The following is a 23,460-nucleotide window of genomic DNA, read 5'->3' as shown; positions in this document are numbered from 1 at the left end:
CCTGATAAACATCAATTATTATTTATTTCAGCTTTAGTACAGATTTATGCCTCAGTGTTTTGACTTAAAACTACTTTACCTTCAAGTGTAGTGTGGAGTCTGAACTTTTAGCCCATGTGGGTGTAGGGATGGGCTGTATTTTGTCCTGATTCTGAAAGCACAATAAGAGAGAACTTGCCAACAAATCTGGTAGAGTCAGGGAGGATGGGAATGTGTCCAAATCAGGCCGTCTTTTTCTTTGATTTGCACAGATAATACGTTCCCCCTGCTCATTCTGATTATAGTTTCCTGATATTAAGTTGTAAGACACTTTGAACATTAGTTTTGTGTCATTTAACAATAACTACTTCTCTGGGGGAAGGTGAAGAAAATGGCAAAATAAAGTTGTGTTTCTCAGACTTCTCTCACTTGAGCATAGCACTGGCCCTGATTTCTGATGCTATTATCATAGTGGTGCATCCCCCCGCTGTCCTGTGGCAGTATTTCTCTCTCCTGTCAGCGATGTCCTTTATTTCTACTTCTTTGAGAGAACAGGCCCAGTAAATCCCCTCATAAAGCATATAATATAAATGTGTCTCCTCTACACTGTATCAGCAAAGGGCCTGGAGCAGTGAGATTAGCTGTGGAGGAGTTAGGGAGACCTCCTCCTCCGACAGCCAGCTGCCTTAAGAGGGATGAGCCAGGCCCACTGTCCAATGGTAGACAACTTGGCGTCAGGAGGACTCACTGTGGTCATGTTATTGTGGTGGTGTGGGCCAACCCCCCGTTGAGCATTGAATTAATGCACCATCAGGTTTCACATTGTACTTGTACTGTATCAGAATTTCCTTTTCTGTGTTAGTATAAAAAAAAAAAACATCACATTGCATCTTGTTCTTACTACACAGTTTCACACAATATTGCTATTGCTCTCACCACCTGCAGGTATAATCCATAGCTCAATGCAACAAGTTACAACTGTTGTCTGGCAGTTGATGAAAGAGCTTGTGGGACACGTAGGAAATCACAAGATTTACTGATGTCTTTAATTAGGTGTAACAGTTTAAGAGTAACTGGGGGGGATTTTTCTTGTACAGTTGTAATCAGCTTTAAAAGTGGGCTTCAGGCGTCAATACCACTATATATTAACTATTAGTAATTAAGATTTAGCTTGGATTAACACAATTCCAATTGTTCTAATTGTGCCACACATAGACCAGTATTACAAACAGTTTTAGTCCTTAGTTCTATTTGCAGGTGTAGCCTGTAGTTAGTGGTTCATTCACAGCAACAGGCTCTCTCATTGTGCTCCCTCTACAGTCACCACGTCTCAGCCCACTGGAATAGCTGACACATGAGTATTATCTCTCCCATACTGGGTAGGCTGAGCTGGCCTGGGCTGTACCGTGTGTAGGAATTGCCCCCACGCTGCAGGCTGCGGGGAGATAACAGACGTAGTAATGAATTCCAGATTGCTGACAGGGCAGCATGGCTGCGGAGTAGATCACCCCGACAACGCCAGGCCCCAGCTCCCCATAAAATGTATGCCATCAAACAAGCAGCGAAGTGCCGTGGCAGCAAAACCCAGTCAACCTAGGAGAGGTAGCTACAGGGAAGAGTGATTCAAGTGCCTCTGCCCTTGCAGAGGCTCACCCTTGTTTTTGTTTAGTAAGCTGGTTCACATAACTTGATCATTATTGCTCTGTCCCACCATGTCAGCGGCTGTTAAATTTCATTATTGTTTAAAGAAGAAGAGTTAAAGTGACATTCGAAAAAGTCAACTTGAGGTCAAATGGCTATAGGCCTAAAAGCATCTTTATTTTTATGTTGAAGTGATTGTTAAAGACTTAGCTGGTACAATAGTTGATGGTGTTCTAATAGGTTATGTTACGTACAATCTGACCTACACATTTGAGTCCAGTCTGAGAGGCCACGGGCTGTTTTGTAACAGTGCTGGGGCTCATACAATACCTTTCAACACAGGCAGAGGCTGCCAAGTGCTTGTGAATGGCTTTTGTTCGGGTCCCCACTGGACTGGCCCGCCAAGCCAGAGCCCTTTTTGTCCGGCAAAAACTGTAGACCCAGTGCTCCCTCCTACGTGATGCTGGAGTGACTCATAGTTCACTATCGCAGGCCTTGACAGTGACACACACCACAGTTTGTCTTTTCAGATAACATGGTCAGTCTCTGTTTGTTACGACACTTGAAGCCTCTTGCTTGACATTTTTGGCAGAGATTGTGGGTGAGAGATAGTCTACCTGTCGCATCCATCATGTTGTGATCATTGGCTAATCTGTGAAGGTGAATCAATACACTGTAGTTTGCCCACAGTACATAGAAATAGCTAAGTGCATGAGAACCTGCATGAAATGGCTTTGATATTTTTAAAAAGATTTCTTGCCAAGCCCCTTAAAAGGCTCTCTATGACTTAAAGGCCCTCCATGAGCTTTTATAAATGAAGCCTGGCAAGACATGAGTGAAACTAGAGTTTAGTCTTGGCACACAGTACTACTCTTTATACTGTAGATAAAAAAAGATGAAAACAATATCCTGACACTGCACCTTTTCTAAAGGTTTGCAAACATGAATTATTGCTATCATGCCTTAAACAGAAATTGAAACCACACTGTGAAAGCACAGACATGTGGAGAAAAGTTCTCTACACATTTTTAGACTTTGAGTTGAGATTCTTGTGTAAACATTTACCTTAACTTTCTTTACGTTACCCTAGCTGGCCTGGAGCTCTACTCTTTTGAAGGTCAAAAAAAAGGATCTTTGAGATTTCTGAATTCAGAGATTCTCGTGTTTTATGAGAGTTAGTAATTACACCATAATGACATGTCTCTCATCAATCAACGCTGTAATTTTGATGTCTCTCCCAGCTCAAAGGATAGACAAGTAACTCTGTTTCTCAATCAAAACGGCTCCAGAAAGAACTCTATTATTTTGAATAAATGCATTTTTATTCTTATTGTTGGGGTATGATTTTCTTTTTACAGTGCTGAGAGTGCCAGATCAGACCTGAAGCAGCTTCCAGTTCTGCCCACTCGAGTACTCAGGGAGCACCCGTCTCTCAATTACTGGTAAGTTATCTGGGCTGCTGAGGTCTCTCAAAACCACAAAATGCATGAGTAAGGGGTGCAGGGTCAGTTTTCGAGGATCACACACAGCTCTGGAGATACTTGCGGTTCAACCAATACCACAGCCATTCCTCCACAATGAATGCTAACAATCCAGCTGTCAAATGGCCTCTGCAGTCAGAAACACCTGGTTGTATAAAGCACTCATTTTCCGCAGACGAACAGTTTTGGGTGGTAAGGTGCATACAGACCTGCTTGCCACTTGGCAGATGGTTTTTGTTCGCTTTTGACTGTGACTAATTAATGCCAGGGTTGTGTTAATTACGTTTGCCCATTAACCCTGAGAGAGCACAGGGAGGTGCTGACAGCTACTGGCTATCTTAAGGATGCTGTCTGTCTCTACAATCCACACTGCTGTTTTTTTCACCTCCGCCTGCCTCCTCCGCTTCTGGCTTAACGGTCATCTGAGGCTACAGCAGCCTCTGAAGCAGTTACATTCAGTTTAATATCCAAATTAAAATTATAGTTGTATGAGCACATGCTTTCTGTTTCTCTCTCTTTCTGCCTGTTAAGCCACAGTCAGTTTGAAGTCTCACTATGCTATTAGTTAGAAGGGATGGTTACAGTGGGAAGTAAATGGGATGCATTTGCAGGAGAGGTGCAGATGGGTGACAAATTAAAGGAAAAACCGGTACAGGTCTGAATGCTTGAACCCTACAGTCTAGTGGCTTTGTTATGCTGTGGGGGACATTTTGCTGGCATGGTTTGGGTGCACTTGTCCCCTTAGAGGGAAGGGTCACTGCAAATCAACACAAAGTTGTTCTGGGTGATCACCTTTATTCTATGATGAAACATTTCTATCCTGATGGGAGTGGTCTCTTCCAGGATGACTATGCCCCCATCCACAGGACATGAGGAATCACTGAATGGTTTGATGAGTATGAAAATGATGTGAATCATATGCTATGGCCTTCACAGTCACCGGATCTCAACCCAGTTGAACACCTATGGAAGATTTTGGACTGAAGTGTTAGACAGTGCTCTGCACCACCATCATCAAAACACCAAATGAGGGAATGTCTTTTTGAAGAATGGTGTTCATCCCTCCAGAACAGTTCAGAGACTGTAGAGTCAATGCCAAGGGACATTGAAGCTGTTCTGGCGGCACGTGGTGGCCCAACACCTTACTAAGACACTTTATGTTGGCTTTTCCTTTAATTTGTCACCCGTCTGTAGATGAGAGCCATCAGCAGGCCAGTAGGCCAGACTGCATTTTCTGCATGAGCAGACAGAATGTGTGTCAAAAAGAAAGGGCCCTCTCACAATCCCTCTGTGGCTGGAATGTGTAACACTTGATGGATTATTCATTAAATGTTTTATCTATCCATTTGCAGTGAAGACAAAGTGATTGAACATTACACAAAACTGAAGGGACTGACCAGAGGAAAAGCCATTGTGCAGTAAGTTATGAAAACAAATACAATATCTGCATGATTTAACTTTTCAAAATGTGTTTCCTTGTGCGTGTTAAGCTCATGTGTCTGCACTGCGGTGGCTGTTGTTATAAGAGATGGCTGTCGCCATGCCAGAATGTGTCATCAATTAAAGGAGGTGTTCTTAGTAGGCGGATGTCAGTCCTCTACTGTGTTTTTCCTGGGACTGTAACTCAGAGCAACCCGGGTCATTTATGCTGGGATGTTTTATGCCCTTGAATTGATCAATGGACTCTCCCTCCCTCTGTCATGGCCCTGAAACAAATCAATCAGCTTGCCACCGCAAATGACTGTGGTTTCTCAATGACTGTAGCTTAAATCCCACTCTGTCTGTTGTACAACAGCCACTGGTTGACAGTGATGAAGTGTAAGTGGCTGAATTTCTGTTAACCTTTTCCTCTTTCTCTGAAGGTATCTGGCCCTGGTGGAGTCCCTGCCGACATATGGAGTCCATTATTACCCAGTGAAGGTAACAGCGCTGCCCCAAGTCATACAGCAGCTTAACCTCTGAACAAGCTTCTGTTAACATGCTGTCTTCATTTCTTTTCCAGCATCTAATCTAATACATCAATCTAACCATTATTCGTGTTGCTTGATGTTTGAATCATGAGGATTTTTCCTGTTAAAATCTGTGCTGCAACTAGAGAAGCAACACTTGTATGTTAGGGAGATACAATAAGATTTAATGCTCAGCCTGCTTGGGTGGGATAAGATTATAAAACAAACTGGCTTTGTACAAAATTACACTTTATTTAATTCAAAAGAATAAAGGCAAGAATCCAATAAACCATTGCAATGCATGTTTAGTTTACCACATTTTAAGTGATTCCTCAAACTTTCCTTGCTTTTACTCTCACCCACCGACTTTTCCTACCAAACCCTATTAAATCAAGGTGTCTGAGGAGATCAAACAGCGGCGTTAAAATGACTCAGTTGGGTTTGCAGAGATTTTAAGGCCTTTAATGTATTTGATCTCTTCTTGTGGTGCTATAGCTGTGAGCCTAATGGGGCAATTGCTTTGGTAACAGGCATCTTTTTCTTTTTTTCAAACTCCCACCAATAAAGCTACCTCTAATGAGTGGTGGTGTGGTGTGTTTGTGCTTTCATGCAGGACAAACAGGGAATACCGTGGTGGCTAGGAGTCAGCTACAAAGGCATCGGCCAGTACGATTTACAGGACAAGCTGAAACCAAGAAAGGTAAGTTGACCTCTTTTTTTACAGCTGCTGTATTTGCCTTAATTGTTGTAGTTTCATTTGAATTTTTTTTTAACAAAATTCCACCACGTCTTTGTTGTTGTTTTTTGTGTGTGGAGTTCTTCCTTATCCGTGTCACAGATCTAAGGATACAGGGTTTCATATATTGTACAAACTGTAAATCCCTCTGGGACTCTTAGTTTGGGTGTGGGCTTTATAAATAAACTTGACGTTGCTTGGTTTTCTTATGAAGTGACATTTAATACTTAAACAAGTAAGTTTAAGTTATTTTTTTTACCTTTTTTTGTGGGAGCATTTATTATAGAGAACTATTGAAATACTTTAATTTCCAGTTGAAAACTCAGCCTTAATCCCTGTGCCTCTTGTTAGCTGGTTAATGATCCATCCAGAGCGTAAATAGGTGTAATTAAGACCCTGCTTTTCCCATGCCAGTCAGGAGAAAGAGGAAGACAGATGGGGAAAATATTTTGTAGTATCAGTATGGGTGGTGTGCAGTCAAGGCTGTAGCTTTAAGAGCAAATACAGTAAGGACCAACACTAGCAACAGTGGAATGAATTGTCAAAGGGGTTATTAAACAGCTCAACTTACAAAGTTTAAATGGGAACATGCACAAATACCTGCAGTCTCAGACAGAAAATGTGCAGAAATGATTTTAAAAGCTTATCATCAGGGCATTATACCATACAAATAAAAGTACTGTTTTGTTCCTCTATCATTTGTAACTTAAAAAGTATAAATGTACACCTTGTGACAAATATGTAACTTTAAACAGTTAGTATTGGAGTTACATTGACCTTAATTCAGGCAGAACTGGTAAAAGTGTGTTCCTTAAACTGTTAGATGGTACTTTTTAGCTTTATGGTGGATCTTAAAGTAGAGGACCCATCATGTGCCTGATATAGTACGATACATTTATTAAAAATGTATTGCTCCTGTTCCACAGTTTGTATGTGCTGTCGCGTCTGTGATTACCCACCCCTTTATTTGAGAGGTGTTATTTAATAGTGTCCCAACTGAGCATTTCTCCTTAGCCTCTTTCATAACCCTCATCATAGCTATTGTTATATGGCAGGAACCTGTTGACATAGCAGGGTGTGCTGTTACACTGAATACCGAGGCATTAATGGGCACAGCCACAGCATGTCTCTCTCCTACGCTCCTGGTGGAAGGTGTAATTATGGTGCCCTGTGGGAAGCAGCAGGCCTCTGGGACTGGGGTTGGCACTCTGCCAGCTGGGTGGGTGGGTGTTTGGTGTTAGGGGACAGCAATAAGGATGTTTGGGTACTGGAAGGGTTCATCACTCCTCCACAAAAGGAGGGGAAAGTCACATGAGAACCTCACAAGAGTTTCCTGTTGTTGGAAAAAATGTAGCCTTTTTAAATGACCTTTTTTGTTGCTCTTAGTGATAATTGGAAGTGTATGGCTACTTTCCTTTTGCTTCGAATGGAGACCTCTATATCTGGTGAATACTGATAGTGCTTCTTGTCTTAGTTCACAGCCCTTGTATTCAACCCAGCCCAACGCTCCTTGCCCTATCCCCAGCCTCTCTCAGCATGCTGCATTCATTATGGTAATCTGTGTGTGTCTTGGAGGGAACACAATTGATCAAACAATACAAAACAATTATCTATGTAGGGAGCTGTGGGCTGGGTTCAGTGGGGTGGTACTGGTGGCAGGTCAGTCAGTAGTTATGTAGTTCTTAAACATATGTAGATTTTCTAGATAAATCCAATAATTATTTATATATAAATTGCCAGAAAACAGTGAAAAGTGCCTGTACAACAGTACAAGGTGATGTCTTAAAATGTATTTTTTTGTCAGACCAAAATTCCAAAACCCAAATATATTCAGTTTACTCTCATGTATTACAAAGAAAAGCATCAAATTGTCACATTTGAGAAGCTGGAACCAGCAAATTTTCAGCACATTTGCTAAGAAAATGGCTAAAACAAAATAGTAGAAACAGAATAGTAGCTGAACAATGTAAGCAATGTCTAAATAGGTAAAAGGCATAAATTAAGTATTCCAAAGATCTGGATAGGACAAAGACAGAAGTGAAGATGCCAAAAGTAGAGACAACATAAATGGTGCACCACAACAGTGCTTAGACTAAAGATGTGTGTTTCCAGGACATAGGATGGGACTGAAGCAGATGGCAAGTCAAGACTTAAACCAGGAGACTTTTCAGTCTCTTTCTGTGTCACTTGGGCTTTCTCCCAGCGGGTAACAGGACACTCTTTAAGACCACATGCTGGTCCACATATATGATGAGCCAGCAGAACCAAAATAAATCTTCTGTTTATTATGGGTGACATATTGTCAGCTTTAGGGTAATAAGTGACACGATGCGAAAGACTTGAATGAAGTCTAAAGCATTTTAGCCAGAAGAAAAGCTAAAAAGAAGTTGAGATAAAAACCGAAAAGATGCTTTCCCCCAGTCGCTTTTATTTTGCTTAAACTCACTCCATAATGATGAGGATGACATTCCTTCCGCTGTTTTCTTGTGTCAAGTTTTCACATCTTTAAACAATGCGTCATGTTGTGGAAATGTACAGTGTTGCCAGCCAGCTACAGCCGGTGTGTGACGTGGTATGTGAAGGGTAGGGCGGATCTTTTTCTGTACATGTGTGTGAGTCAGGGCCTTTGACACATTTTCATCCAAGTATGATTTTGTAGACACGTGGCCCTGGGGGTCCTTGGGTTGTGGGTGTGATCTGGATCTGAACAGCCTGATCCCATCTGAAACCACAGGCATTTCTGGCACACTTCCACCCGCCTGTAACGAGACGTTTGGCAACAACAAGAGAGATGTAAATACTGAAGATACATAAATTCTGTGTACTCACTCAAATCAAAATATAAAGATTAAGCTAATGCATCTTTGCAGTGTATAATAAAGCAGTTACTTTGTGTTTATGAGTTGCTGTTTTCACATAAATGCAAAATATGTCAACTCGCTTGTGTGCAAAGGCTTCTGGGATCGTTTTCTCATAAGAAGACCTCTTGCAGTCTTGTGATTGTAGTGTTTGGGGTGTGTCACATCCTTGACATATTTTGGCTTCAGCAGCAGTCACAGGAGAGTCCTGCATTAGTTTCATCCTTGTACTGGCACACAGGTGTGGAGTTTCTCTAATAAGATGAACCATCCGGTGAAAGTGTGTGTTTATTGCATAGATTGTTGTTATCTGTTGTTACAATGTAAATGATGCTAAAGTGATAGCAACTACGGGGGTGTGAATTGGCGTGAGGTTCCTTCCACAATGGGCTTTTTGGAAGCGTCCTGCCGCCTGGTTCCCATTGTTCCCATTAAGTACCATGCTCTTCGTTTCACTGGCTATCTAATGCAGTATTGGCTGGAACTGCATGTTGAGTTCTCCACCATGCCCACAATCATCATCCACACAATCATTGACATTCAGCGCTTTCGTGGATAATAAAGTAAAAGTATCTACATTTAAAATCTATAGAGAATGAAAGCCTCCTGTGAAAGTCTATGAGTAGACAGATTAAATGTGTAACTTGAAACTCTGAGGTGGCATGCTTATTGCTTAGTGTTAGTGGAACATAGTGCATAGTGTTTCCTTTTCGCCTGGTAGGTTAAACGGCCTGACAAAGTGTTCCCTTTCCACATGAAAGCAAAGAGAGCTCCTGCTATTAATGATTAGACCATAGTAACAGATTCCTGACATGTTTGGTTAGAGTGGATGTGGCTACACAACAGTGCTTTGTGTGGTATTTACAATATGAAAAGCAGAGAACTCCATAGATGGAAGTGGAGTATTCAAAGTCAGTAAAGGATCAGTGGCTTATGTGTGAGTGACAGGAAGCGGAGTTAGGTTAAAATATTTTTAAACAAGGGAAAACCTGGTCTCGCATATTTACTTGTGTACAACCTGTTCATCTGGTCTGACTGAAAAGGAAGTGAGTGGTGTAGGAGAGAAAGAGAGAGCAGTCCAGAGTGGTTCAAAGCCTTGAAGGCAGCGTGTGAGGTGTCTGTGATGTCAGAGGAGAAGGAGGAGGGGGGGTGGGGGTGAAAGGGGCGTGGCCTACTCAGCTGAAACTCTTGCAACACCTATCTGGCTCCCTGAGAACAGACAAGAGTCAGTATTGTTCGAGGAAGCTCTAGCCCTGTGGGAAACTCAAAGTCAAAAGGATTCAATACAAACCCAGGAGAATTCACCAGGGATTTGATAAGCGTAAAAAATACCCTTCACGGTAAGCCTTTTATTGTGTCCACATAGTACCTGTCAAGCTGTGTTAAATAGTCAATAGGTTTTAACGTTTTATTTTCCTCGTGTGCTCCCTTTAAATAAGTGCTTTAGTTGTGGTTTTCATATAAATTATGCTTGGTATATATGTTTTTTTCCAGTGGAAGTGGAGATGTGTCAGCTTCTTATGATTTCTTACCCAAGGCACAATTTCTCACTGAGGGTACAAGATGTATAATGGGCTTTTGTAGTTCAGAGTAATGTAGGTTGTTACCTTCTAGGTCAGTGTCTGGTGAAAAAGTGGTTATAAATTCTCTTCTACGTTCATTTCAAGCTCCACTGTCGTGCAGCGTCTTTTCTTTTCCAAAAGGAGAGCAGGGAAGAGTTGTTCACAGGCAAGTAGCTCCAGATCTGTTTAGTGAGCTCAGTGTCGGTGGAGCAGATGTTTGATTCTGACATGGAGAAGTCCTGCCTCTTGTTTTCAGCAGCAGAATGAAATTAGAAGCTGGCCTGCCGCCTGCCACAGTTTTACTCTCTGCAGTTGCAGCAGCATTATAATTGCTCTTGTGTTAACTCAAACTTACACCTGACTGGCTGGCCCACTGAGCCCCATTCACTGCTTCAGCTGTTATTTTGTTTCTGCTAATGTTGCAAGTTGACCAGGAAAAAAAAAAAAAAAAAAAAACGTACTAAAAGGCAGGCTGCTGTGGCTGAAACAAGGCCAGTTGTTTTTAATACCTGCCTCCCTGTTGTGTTGTCTTTTAGCGAGATTGATTCCCTCGTGCGGGAAGCTTCTAGCTTTTATGAGTAAATTGGTGCAAATGTGTGTCTTTCTGTATCAAATGACATTTCTGTTTATGGACTGTAAATCCACATTTGAATCAATAGTCCTGTGTTGGCTTGTGTACTCAGTGGTGTGTAATGTCTGTCTACCCCTCCCCTCTTTCTGCCGAACTGTCTCTCTCTCTGCAGTTGTTTCAGTGGAAGCAGTTGGAGAATTTGTATTTCCGAGAGAAGAAATTCGCAGTGGAAGTGAACGACCCACACAGGTCAGAGAAGGCAACCCACTTAATCTATCTTAACTGATCTTAATAGCTCCTTTCCCTGTTTTTTGAAGTGTTCCCATTTTAGCTACAGACGTCCTTATCCTACACCTCGCACACTGTGAAGGGCAGCAGCAGCAGCCCCTGACCCATTTAGGACACTGTGTTAATGGCTGTAACCTGTCTGTTAAATGAGTGTTTTCCTGCTGTTTAAGGGCCACTTTGTTATTCGAAGGTTGTTATAAGGACCTCTGCTCTTCACACAGGCTGTAATGTGGCACCTGCAGTCACCAAAGCTCTTATTAAATCCCACTATCTGTTTCACAACGAGTTTAATGTCGCTGCTACTCTCCTCTTCAATATACTATTACACCCACAAGTTTAATTAGATAAAGATTTCTTTTCTAATCTTTTGTTTGAATTGTTTCTTTTATTAAAGCTTTGTTTATCTGCCATCAAGTGTTTAGTTGTTTTTGTAGTAACGAGTATTTGTCTTATCTTCTACAGAAGAACAGTGACAAAGCGAACTTTTGGACAAACTGGTCTTGTTATTCACACATGGTATGCCAGCCACTCTCTGATTAAAACCATCTGGGTGATGGCCATCAGTCAGCACCAGTTCTACCTGGACAGGAAGCAAAGTAAAGTGAGTCTGGATCCTCCTCACTGTTCCACCTCCACTTTACTTCATTCACATTCCCTGCTGACTCAGACTTCAAAAACAATCTCATACCCACTTTTACACCGATACTTTGTAGATCAACTTGCCTTATGACCAGTGACCCACATAGGTGACGCACACACACACACACACAGAGAGTGACACCTGTGTGTGCAATGTGACTCCATTATGACTAATTAATTTTGTCTGATAACATTTATTTCACCTCAGTAAGTGCTATAATGTTGACCTTTTTTACACCAAGCTGTAAAATTAGCATAAAAGTAGCAACACGGAACTTGTCTTCCTCTTTCCCTTTGAATACAGGCATTAGTGCACTTTGTAAAGTTATTGTGTCAGCCTAGTGAAACAGTGACTGTTCATCATGTGATGCACTGCCTGATCCGTGTCCCATGCCTGCCTGTGACTTGTGTAAATATCTTGACAAAGGGGATATCACAAGCCTTCAGGTTTAATGCAACAGATACCATGCTGGTCAGCCTTATGTTTGGAGATTGGACATTTTTGGGTGTAAAAGGAAAAGAATTGCTGTTATCTATTAAAGTAACAGAAGGTTAGGTAGTTGAAATGGAGCTTGTAAATTGGAGTAAAATATTTTTATCACTTCTCCCATAGTAGGTAGAATGAAATAGGATAGTATTGCCTTTTAATATTATGCCTATTTTTGCCTTGCGTGTGGTTGAAGAGGAACATGTTCATCTCAAAACTATGATGTGGCATATCTAAAATATGAGGTGTGTAATTTGGAAAGAATATATATGTTTCATAACCACACCATTGAGAATAAATAGGAAAAAGCACAGTGTGTTTACAGCCTAGGTCCTTGTGTGAGTGTTAAAAAGTGTCAGTGTACCCTGAAAATACACATCCATGCTTTATGTGTTAATGTTTATGATGCGTATTTACAGAGCATGGAGCTATTAAACATTATGAGTGCTGTGTGATATGCGTTTTGTGGCAGAGTAGAGTGAGCGTGTGTGTGGCTACGGTCAAATGAGGTTATTCAGCCACTGTCTCTCTCAAAGGCAGATGGTGTGTCAGTGTTCTTCCAGGAATAGAGCCCACACTGATTGATGAGAGAGCAGCGCGCTTGGAGTACTAAGCATGCAAATGGAGCCGCCACTATGGCAGTGCGCTATCATTAAAATGAAATACTCACAATCCCTTTTTCACTTCTCTTTGCCCTCCTCCCTCTCCTCCTGGTTTCCTCTTCACGGCCGTCTCTTTCCCCCCCGACAGTCAAAGATGACCACAACCAGGAGTTCAGGAGACATCGCCATGGACCTCACAGAGATCTGCGCCCCGCGGATCAGTAAACTTTCCAGCCTTGAGAGCAAAGATCAACTTATCATGGCCAGCAATGGAAGCCTCATCTCAGCCGGTATGCAGAGAGTTAATCAGTTAATGGCCTCTGCTCTGCGTTAAACTGATGAGTGATGATTTATGGGTATAATTTGTAGTTAATCAGACATGTGCTTTTTATAGGTTCTGCTGACTCGGAAGTCAACGAGGAACAGAAGAAAGAGAAGATTGCTGAATTGAAAAAGAAAGAGATGGACCTTCAAGACACATTGACAAAGAAACTTGAGGAATTAAAAAAGATCTGCATGAGAGAAGCTGTGAGTATCTCTCTCATCCTGTTCTCTTCCATTTCAAACATCCACACTCTCAGCTAACCGCTGGTTGTTGTTCTCATTTGCAGGAGCTTACAGGCAGATTGCCTAAAGAGTATCCCTTGGCCACAGGTGAAAAGGCCCCACAAGTTCGACGCCGGGTTGGGACAGCCTTTAAGCTGGATGAACTTTTCCCCTATAATGAGGTGATTATCATTGTTTCTTATCTGTTATGTAATTGTCACTCCTTGATGAAACAACATTACTGCACCACTGCCTTTGTTTACCAAGAGATCATTTAGACCATGTTTGACTTTTTGAAATGAGGATTAAGAGTTTAAAGGCTTACATTTAGAGATGCACCAATGGAGACGCACCGATTGAAACTGGCAGATTTCCAGCTGATCAGCCATGACCGGTGACCGGCCAGTCAGTCTCATATATCTGATTTTTTTTTTACTGGTCAAATTTACACACGTGCCACACGATGGTTCACGTCATGCACACAGCACCTTTCTTAGAAAGAAAGAAAATTGGAATCAGCAGGTCAGACTTTTAAAAAATTGGAATTGGCCAACAAAATTGCAATAATGTTTTGAGTGTAACACTTGTTAACAGTTACAGATGGTTTCAGTTTACAAGTTAGTTGGGGAAATGAATAGAGCTGCAAAGATTAGTCGATTAATCTGATTCCAGCCTCTGGATTGTGAATATTTTCTGTTTTTTTTAGTCCTCTATGACAGTAAACTGAGTATCTTTGGGTTGTGGACAAAACAAGACATTTTAAGATGTCATCGTGGAATTTAGGAAACAGTGATCGACACATTTCACCATTTTCAGACATTTTAGAGACCAAACAACTAATCAATTATTTGAGAAAATAATCAACAGATTACTTGATGATGAAAATAATTGTTAGTTGCAGCTTTAGAAATGAATGTGAATGGGAATATAAATAAAAATATGTCAGCATACTGAAAATGAAGTTAACCAGATAAATTCCATATTGTGTATTATAACTTGGAGATGTTTGAAGTTTGTTTCTTTGTTCAGGGTACAGCTGTTGACAGGATTTGTCTGTATTCTCTGGAAATTCCCCGTTAATTGTGTGTGTGTTTTGCGCATTTCCCTGCAGGACCCACATCTGAGGAATCTGGAGAGCAGGTTCGCTCTGCAGCAGAAGATCGTGGAAGCAGCCATCAAGCTATCCAACGAGGATGACCTCTGCAAGACAGTGAAGAAAAAGAGGAGAAACAACTACCTGGATGCAATGAGGAAGCTGGAGGAGATTGAGAAGGAGATCAACGCCTATAGGATCAAGAAAGGAAAGAAACCCACCCAAAGAGCTTCACTGATTTTAGCAGGTACGCAGACAACCCAAACAAATGTCTGGCCATGCTTTATCTGCATGTTAAATCACGAAACAGAAAACCACCGTACAAAGATAGAATCAAAAAGCGTATTATTAGACGAGTCTCTGAGGATCCATTTCTCTCTTGTGTTATCAGATGATGTCAACCCTTCAGACCTCAGCTCTCTATCTGACAGTCTCACTCTGGATGATGGTAAGTGCTCAGGCATAATCATGCTCAGTGTGCATTTGTTGACTCCCACCTCCCTCTTTTCTGCATCATAGATCAGTTTTAACAGAGCTATTACTTTTATCTCCCAGATGATGAGTTTGGCTCCCAGAGGCAGCGATCAAGGTCGGTCCAGTACTCCCCAAGACCCCACCATGCAGAAACTCTAGAAATCCACTACAGCAAAGACAGACGAGCCTCTGCCAACGACCAGAATGCAGACAGAAGGTATACAGTTTGCACTGACACCCACCCAACATTAATATTTGTAATTTCCAGTGTGTCTCTGACTGTTGTTTTTGGGGATGGAGCTAGTACAGACCTGTAGAGTAGATCCAGAGCTACATTCCTGCCAGTCACCTCCTCCCTCCTTCTCCTGCCTCACCAACAATCTCCCTCTTATCAGCCCAAACGCACCAGCTTTAAAAATAGATGGAAAAGAACATGTTGCTGCCTGTGAAGGAGCAGACAACAATCCCAAGCTCAGAGGAGAGAGGAAAAGGGAAACAGGAAAGTGGCTCTGGAAACTTAGTTTATATGGCAGCTACTTCATGTGTTTACAAAATACGATATGGGTGATGTGTTTGCTCAGCTCCAGAGATTTAAAATCATTTTAAACAGTCATGATGCTTGCTGTTGCATGAAAAGAAAGCTCAATGGACTATGAAATGACAGTCGTTCAGGTGGAAGCGATGACTTAAATGCTGCATTCAAGCAAACCCAAGGTGGCTTTTTCTTGTCTCCTTCAGATTTGAGAGCAAGTGAAGAGAGAGGAGTGGTGTTTTTCTCGATAAAAGGCTCTGCCCTAAAGAGGCGAATGCCCTGAAAACATTGTTCTTATCTGTGTTCCAGATTAAATTATGGCCAAGTCCAGGAATCACTCCACTACAGTCACCGTGATGCCTTATCAAGCCACAGCAGCCCATACAAACCGGCTTCCAGACAGCCACGTGACGCCCGCAGCATGCCCCCTACCCCCCTCCTCACCCGCAACGCCTACAGCAGCACCCAGCTCAGGTACGGCATCTGTGTTTTTTTTTTTTTTATATGATCTGTTTTCAGTCTTAAATATCTGCCTTGTCAACAGCTCAGAAAATCTATGTCTGTGATGGGAAAACACTTGTTAACAAACCCTTTGCTAATAACTAATGTAATGGAGGCAACATGATGATACTACCATTTTTTTGGGGGGTTAAAAAGTAACACAAAGTTTTAAAGAAAATAATTCACTCGTGTGTTTTCCAATTGTAGATCAGAGGACGTTCCACAACATTTCCGTCAGCGTAGCGGGAGTCTGGAGTCCCAGTCTCAGTTTCTGACGGAGACCGACCCCCCTGTGCCAACGTTCACCTTCTCCCCGGCCCGACGCAGCAACAGCACCGAGGTCCTCGATGACGGCTCCTCCTACACGAGTCAGTCCAGCGTCGAGTACAGCGTCCCAGGTAACCACACCCACCGACGCAGAACTCGCGGCCGCCACAGGAAAGACATGTACGCCAACACAGGCAGCATGCCCAACCTGGCTCAGCCGGACACCCGCTGCTACGCCTACCAGCCTCGGGCCCGACCCACCACAACAGCTTACTACGTCACAGGCTACCCCAGCTACACAGAGCCAGAGCCTTACTCCAATGGAGCCTACATGTACGACAACGAGATGGAGGGACACTACAACGTCAATCCTTCCTACCACCCCACCCCAACAGCTTACCACAGCCACGACATGCACAGTCACTACGGCAACGACGAGCTAGACGGCATGTCGCAGAACCCGTACGCAACGCTGAGGCCATCCAGGAACCGTCCGGTGCCCCGAAGCAACGAGCAGGTCACCAAGAACATCCAGAAGGCCTTGGTGGCTGAACACTTGAGAGGCTGGTACCATCGCAACGCTGCACACAAACAGCCCACATACAACTACGACTACGACAGAGGCTCCCAGCAGAGCCTGGGCTATCAGACCATGCCTGCACCCTACAGCCACACCAACAGGAATATCTCCTACACATCAGGTTAGATCACTGCACCATACATCACAGTCTCTAGTGCAATATGCAGCTGATCCTGGTTTTACATGTATTTGGGTCATTACTAACTTGTATGTTTTTTTTTTTTTTTTTTCCAGTGTCCTCAGCCTCCTCCACTGGGAACTGGCACAACCACATTAGTGGTGGTGGTATGTTGGAATATGACATGCCTATGCATGCGCCGCAGTCGTACCCTTACAGTACAGCCCCCTACAGCCACTCTGCCCACAACAGGTGAGAAAAAAAACAAAAACTTGGCTTCGACTCAGCTCCTTATCCAATAAGCCACTTGATCCTCCTTATCCCCAGAGCTAAGTGCTAGTTTTTAATTACAGGAATGGATGGCTACAACGACATAAAAGCTGCTGTTCAGTTTTGTTATTGCTTACACACAGCTATATTGTGGACTTATGTGTATTCAGTGTTACTGTTTTCTTACCCTCACACCTAAATTCTGAAATCAGAATCCACAAACTTCCACCTACTTAACATCACAGCCTGGTTCAGCAGTAGGATTATAGGATCTGTGCAGCCCACAGTCAGTTCTTCCTCAGAGCTTAAGAATGGTTCTCTCCTCCTTAACTGTCCACCGGCCCGTTCTTTCTTATAGATATGGCGCCTCCTCGCTTTTAAAGGGCTCCTGGCACAGCCCTGATGGTCGGAGGCGCTGTGCCTTTTTCCCTGCTAGCTCTTCCTCCTCAGCTTCCTCCTCCACCTCCTCCCTGCTCTCCTCCTCCTTTCCCTCCTCTTCCTACTCCCCTGGCTGTCGAGCCAGGCAGGTGGCCTCCAGCCCTGCACAGCCACAATCCTCCAGAGGGCACAGGCTCAGTAAGGTGTCCTTTGCTAAAGGTAGCTCATAGTAAGTAAACAGCCATAGCCGGAGCCTGTGCGTTTGCTTCCTTCATTCTGTCCGCAGCGTGACTACATAGTCTGCTTGTTGATGTTTTGAAGTGAACTTTGCACTTTTGAGATCATTCAGTGTCATGTATTATAAGGTAACTGCATGGCTTCTTTACACAACATGCCTGCCCTACTTCCTCCTCCAGCTGGCGTATTGTCATCCAGTGGTCACATTTCTCTGCAGTGTGCCTTTTACTGCTCAGATTTTTTTGTTGCTGTTTGCCTACTTCTTGGCCCTTTGCAGAGGCCCCCCTGCCCATGTGCTGCCATTCACCCTTAACCTTTGCCCCCTCTCATGCACAGATGTCCCCCAGAGTTTGAGTGGCGGAGCAGAGATAGGATGACGTGCCCTGCAGGGCCTTTAGAGAGGTGTGCCTATGCTACTGACCAGGAATAATAACCAATTTCCCCCAATAATCAAAGTCACTGCGCTAAAGAAAGGGTGAGAGACAAGAATGTAAAACTACCCCACATATCATGGTGATGGTGGTGTGTCTTTTTGTATATGTCGCAGGGATTTACAGAAAGCTCCAAATCATTTCTTTCAAGTTTTGCTGATTTCATTTGAGTTTTCTGGGTGTCTTGTGGTGGTGGGAGGGCACTTGTGTGGCAGAGGGAAAATGTGACCCCTGAACATTTTGGCATTTGAGCGCTATGCGTGTGTCTGTGTGCATCTGCTGTTTTGTTGGGTAAGAATGTTTGACCCTGGGGTTGAGATTAACATTAACACGTTTAGTACATGATCATTGTTCTACATTTCTTCTTTCTTGATCTCGCAAGATCAAGAAAGAGATCACAGGATGGTTTTGACTGCCCAGGGTTAATTCATTCTAAACTCACAGTCAACCTGTCTCAAGCTCATTTTACCTCCAATCTAATGTGTTTTAATCTTTTGTGTTTATTTCAGATCCTACATAGATGTCAATCAAATGGACCCACACATTAACCAAATGCACACTGGCGAGGACCCAGAAGACCAGATTTACTGGCACGAAGACTCAAAACCGGGAACAATAGTTTAGTTGCTCTCTCATCACAGTGTATGACATTTTCACCGTGACAAGTTGTCATCGTGCCTTAGACTGCACTTACCTGTTTTTCTGTACAAGGGGATGCAAAGAATGAAGGAACTTACTTCTGTGGAATTCAGAGTTTAAAAGAAAGAAAGAAATGAAGACTCTTCATTTTACGTTCTATTGAACACAAATGCCAAACGGACCCGGATCCTTGTGTTGAAATTGTAACAAAACCCCACAAAGCGTCTACATGTCTGGATTGCGAGAGTTTGTGGTGATGGCACTTGTGCACTGAAACTATACCAGGAGCTGCTGTGGACTGTGTGGTATAGCCAAAGGGAAAGGGGACTCCAGACCCCTTAACTTATCCAGTGTTGCTCTGTAGAGATGCCGCCGTCACAAACCGAGGACCAGGGTTGTCTCTATTAGAGGATACTGAGCCGCAATGAACAACTAGAACGACTCATCATGTTCTGTCAATTACACACATGTATGAACACTGTGACCACGAATTATCAGACGAGGACTGATAGGACATTATCAAAAATGAAGGATTGAACTCATTAAAAATGAGACAAAAACAGATGGCTACTTCCTGGAACATTGTGCAGTCACCAGATCCAGTTTTATCATTGCATTGCTTGTAACTACCACAGTGCTTCCTGTACTCTTGTTTGTTTTAAACATAAGTATTCAAGCTGTCTTTCTTTCAGTGCTTACAATACAATTGAGCCACATACCTGTACTTCTGTGTAAACACCATTTGAGTATTACTCCAAGACTTTAACAGAGGTTACTGCCACATCTGATGAATCTCTGCAGGAAGATAGAACTTTCTTTGGAAAAAAAAAAAAAACATGGTTATTTCATCCATGCTGGAAATCATGGACTGGTGCTCCCAACTTCTCTCAAGAGAATGAAGCTGTATGTAAATGTTGGTATTGTTAATACACTGGTTCCGTCTTTTTTTTTTTCTTTTTTTTTTTTTTTTAGAGCATTTTTATGTATTTGAAAAGCATGTAATATATAGTAAACAATTGTTGTTAAGCTGGTTCTTAGTAATTTGTATATTGCATTTGTTTGAATTAAAAAAAACTGCATTTGAATGAGTTGTTTGGTTCGTATGTCATATATATATTAAGAAGGAAAGAAGCTGAGGAGATTTAATCCAAAGAAAAAAAAATCTCATCCTTCGAAGTGCAGGAAAACACAGGATTTAAATCCAAATCCATTAAATTAGGTAATTGAACGTCTGCTCAGCCAGTTCACTTAATGAAACAGGGCTTAAAGAAAGTACAGTGACTGTCACTACTCACAGAGGGAAATAACTGAATAAACTTAAGTCTCTTATATTTTATGACTGAACATGTTTTGTCACAGTGGTTGAAAATGGCGGTCTGCTTTCTCCACATAAATGGTTTTGAAACTGCTTATCGGGTGCATTCAGGGAAGCAGATTATAGTCAGCAAGATAACTGTAGAGTCCTGGCAATATCTCAGTGATTTTTTTTTAGCCTGTTACAGTGAATGCAGAGCTGCAATCAGTCATGATGAGAGCTAATTATGAATAAATGATCTGTCTGTTTTTAGAAATGCTCTGCTGAAGCAGAACTGAGAGCTCTGACGCTCTGCTGTATTTTCTCACCGCCTTGCTGTGTTGCCAGGCTGGTTTTTTTATGTCCTTAAGCTGTAAACCGACCAAACCAGTCTTTAAAGCCCGTCACACCCACTATGAGCAATAACCTCTTCTTCTGTCCTCCCTGTGAATGACAAGCCAGTGTTTATAGCACCAACCCCTCCCTCTAGGCATCTGTGTTATAGAAGTCTGCTGTGCAAATGTACATGTACATGCACATGTATCACCCCCCCCCCCCCTTTGCAGAGCACACTATAACCCTTCACCTCATTCCCTCCCTTCCTTCCCCAGCCAGCACACATTTTCTACTAGTGTATCCTGCCACTGGTTGCCTCTTTAGGAAGGTCTCTGTTGAGCAGCTTTACTTGCTCGCACTGCTCCTCAGTGTTATGCTTCTTGAGCGAGCTCAGGGGAGGTCTCAGACACTTCCAGCTCCTCGGCTTTACCCGAGGCAGTGGGAGAGGAGGAGTGTTTTGTGTCCAGCTGTCTCCCTCTGTCTCTGTGCCTCTGCTGCTTCACACCAGTTGCAGCCAGACATCAGGGGAGGCTGTTCCAGCTGACACTCAGCTACATAAACAATGGACTCCTATGTACTTCCCCCTCATTTAGCACACTACAGACAAAGCTCCTCTAATGTAGAGAGCAGATTAGGGCTGGGTATCAAACCTCAATGCTTTTTTTTTTTGGTTCTGACAGAAATGTGTCCATTAGCACAAAGTGTTGAAACCTGTGAAGAACTGGAAGCTGACACCAAATGTCAGACTCATAGTTATGTTTATTTCTTTGATCAAATTGTTTCTGATTTAAAGCTGCACTAATCAATCTTTTATATTAACAATGGATTAAATTACTATATATAATGAGAGTGGTGTTGCTCGTAGTGATGAAACCACAGAGAATAATCAGCAGCTCATTCTTGTGGTTTTATGGCCCACATCTGGTTCACTCTCACTGCTCTCATCAAGCATGTTTTTAGCTGCAGTAGGCAGCTGTTTTCAGTCAAAAGGCTCTGATAAACCAACTATGCTGCCTGTCCAGCACCACACAGCAGACAGACAAAGTTAGCAACTAGCTAACATGGTTTTATTAGCTAATAATATTTTTGTCAGGAGTTGGTGGAGACAAAAACAGCTACAAGGAGATGAATATTGGACTTACATTTAGCAGGGGGACAGAAACATAACTCCAAATGAATGCTATTAACTGTGTGCAGCCTGGATGAGTAAATTAGCAACTGTTTGCTAACATGTTTGTCATATCATTTTTTTCCCCATTTTATTGAACTATCAGGTTCATACAATCAAAAAGGCACAGCTCAGTCAGAAACCACAATATGAGAAACAAAATAACATAAATATCACAATATCAAATTCACAAGTGATAATGATGTTAGCCTCCAAAGTTGCCAAAATAAAAAATCAAGAAATACTGCTTTAAATAGATATTTTGTCATTTTTAGAGGATATTATTTTGGCAAAGTAATCGCACACCCTCTATTGTTTCAGCTGCATTAACATTTAAGAACTTTATTTTGTTAAATGAAAATAAGGGTTTTGGAGAAAGTAATATCAGCACAGACAGAATGGGGGCAGAATCTGCACTAGTATCCCCAAAACAACAACAAAAAAAGACACCCACCCCTAAAGCACTAGGTGTCACATATGAGCAACTAAACCCGGCAACAGGGTTCAGCCAAGCCCAGATTAAAGTGACTTTAAATCATGTTGCGCCTGGTCTTCTCCAGGATCAGCACATTTTACCTTGATCCAGGGAGTAATGGCTCTGACAAGTCTTGTTCATGGGCTTATGTGGATAACCTTCCACCAAGGAGCTGGGAGAAAAAGCAGTGCGAGTGTATGTAAAGCCTGTAGAGAGGGTTGAGCTCACATGAGGATACAGCAGACTGCGAAGGTCACAGCGGGTCATCATTAATGTGTCACATGTTCGGCTGTAGTGGAGGCCGAAGCAGCCGGATCTGCTGAATGACAGGCTGTTGGAGTTATGAGGCTAGTTAACCAGCTTAGCCAGCCAAAAGCCAAAGCCTCTCAGGCAAGCCAAGGAGGAAGGGGGTGGGGATGGAGGGGTCAACCTACAGGCAGCGTGCTGGCAATGGCAGCGAGCCTGACCGAACAGAATTAGGTATTATAGTTTTCTTCCTTGTCTGGCGCCTTTCTGTTGTGGAAACTAAACAGAGGGCAGATGTTACAAGTCCAAATACTGCACAAGGAGAGCAGTGTTGTTACTACAACAGTACACAGGTTTGTTTTTGTGACATGTGTTGCCCCACTGACGACTACCTTTGGAGGCAATTATGGCTGTTTCAAAATGACAAGTTAGTTAAGTGTTGTTGATTCATGCAAAAACACCACAAAAGTATAAGTGCTGTTTTGTACTGTGTAACAGTGCTTCCTCTCCTGGATTACACATCTGTTGAGGAGAAAACACCAAAGAGACACCTGTTGAGTGTGCAGCAGTACACACACGTGTTGGTAGGATCCATACAGCAGCTGAAGCACCAAAAACAAGGGCCTCCACTGTGTCCTCAGAGACATGACTTTACTTGAGTGTATTGCCACCAGCGCTTGTGTTCATTCCTCCAAGTTGCACAATATGGACGGAGATGAGGCACCGCGGGAGAGGGAATAAATCACAGTTGTAAGACAGAGGGGGAAAGCCTTGCAGTGCGAGTCAAAGTTAAACTGGAGAGCCACTGGAATACTATTACACCTGAGTATGCAGAGGTCATCAGAAGGGTTCCTTTACGAAGTACTATGCCTTACAAACAGAGAGATCATGCTGCCTGAAATGTTATTAAAAATGGATTAAAGTGATATTGAAAGAGTTAAGGTGCTCACTTTGTTTGAAAAACTAGCTCTCTGAGGTGGTTACTCTTTTTAATGCCCATCATTTTTATCTTCATGTTTCCCCTTCTCCTTACATGCCTCGCCTTAAAACCAAATAACAGAACATTATGTTCCAGATAGATT

The 23,460-nt window shown here is 42.6% G+C and overlaps 1 protein-coding gene across 3 annotated transcripts in view; it reads left to right on the top strand.

Moving 5' to 3' along the window:
• Positions 1 to 19,670, top strand: part of frmd4ba (FERM domain containing 4Ba) — a 47,962-nt gene extending 28,292 nt beyond the window's left edge. For 2 of the 3 annotated variants that reach the window (XM_067588278.1, XM_067588276.1), the window contains exons 8-24: positions 2,979 to 3,062; positions 4,454 to 4,519; positions 4,964 to 5,021; positions 5,664 to 5,750; positions 10,950 to 11,026; positions 11,528 to 11,666; positions 12,942 to 13,083; positions 13,188 to 13,321; positions 13,405 to 13,521; positions 14,451 to 14,679; positions 14,824 to 14,880; positions 14,988 to 15,123; positions 15,748 to 15,912; positions 16,147 to 16,907; positions 17,021 to 17,156; positions 17,533 to 17,781; positions 18,730 to 19,670. In XM_067588278.1, coding sequence (XP_067444379.1) covers positions 2,979 to 3,062; positions 4,454 to 4,519; positions 4,964 to 5,021; positions 5,664 to 5,750; positions 10,950 to 11,026; positions 11,528 to 11,666; positions 12,942 to 13,083; positions 13,188 to 13,321; positions 13,405 to 13,521; positions 14,451 to 14,679; positions 14,824 to 14,880; positions 14,988 to 15,123; positions 15,748 to 15,912; positions 16,147 to 16,907; positions 17,021 to 17,156; positions 17,533 to 17,781; position 18,730 — 2,638 coding nt within the window. In that variant the 3' untranslated portion in view covers positions 18,731 to 19,670. The remainder of the gene's footprint in view (positions 1 to 2,978; positions 3,063 to 4,453; positions 4,520 to 4,963; positions 5,022 to 5,663; positions 5,751 to 10,949; positions 11,027 to 11,527; positions 11,667 to 12,941; positions 13,084 to 13,187; positions 13,322 to 13,404; positions 13,522 to 14,450; positions 14,680 to 14,823; positions 14,881 to 14,987; positions 15,124 to 15,747; positions 15,913 to 16,146; positions 16,908 to 17,020; positions 17,157 to 17,532; positions 17,782 to 18,729) is intronic. The other variant, XM_067588277.1, reaches the window with a different exon arrangement.
• Positions 19,671 to 23,460: the final 3,790 nt, after the last annotated feature.

Source organism: Thunnus thynnus, chromosome 4 (genome assembly GCF_963924715.1).
Source record: "Thunnus thynnus chromosome 4, fThuThy2.1, whole genome shotgun sequence".
Lineage (NCBI taxonomy): Eukaryota > Metazoa > Chordata > Actinopteri > Scombriformes > Scombridae > Thunnus > Thunnus thynnus.
This window is presented reverse-complemented; position numbering and strand designations above follow the sequence as displayed.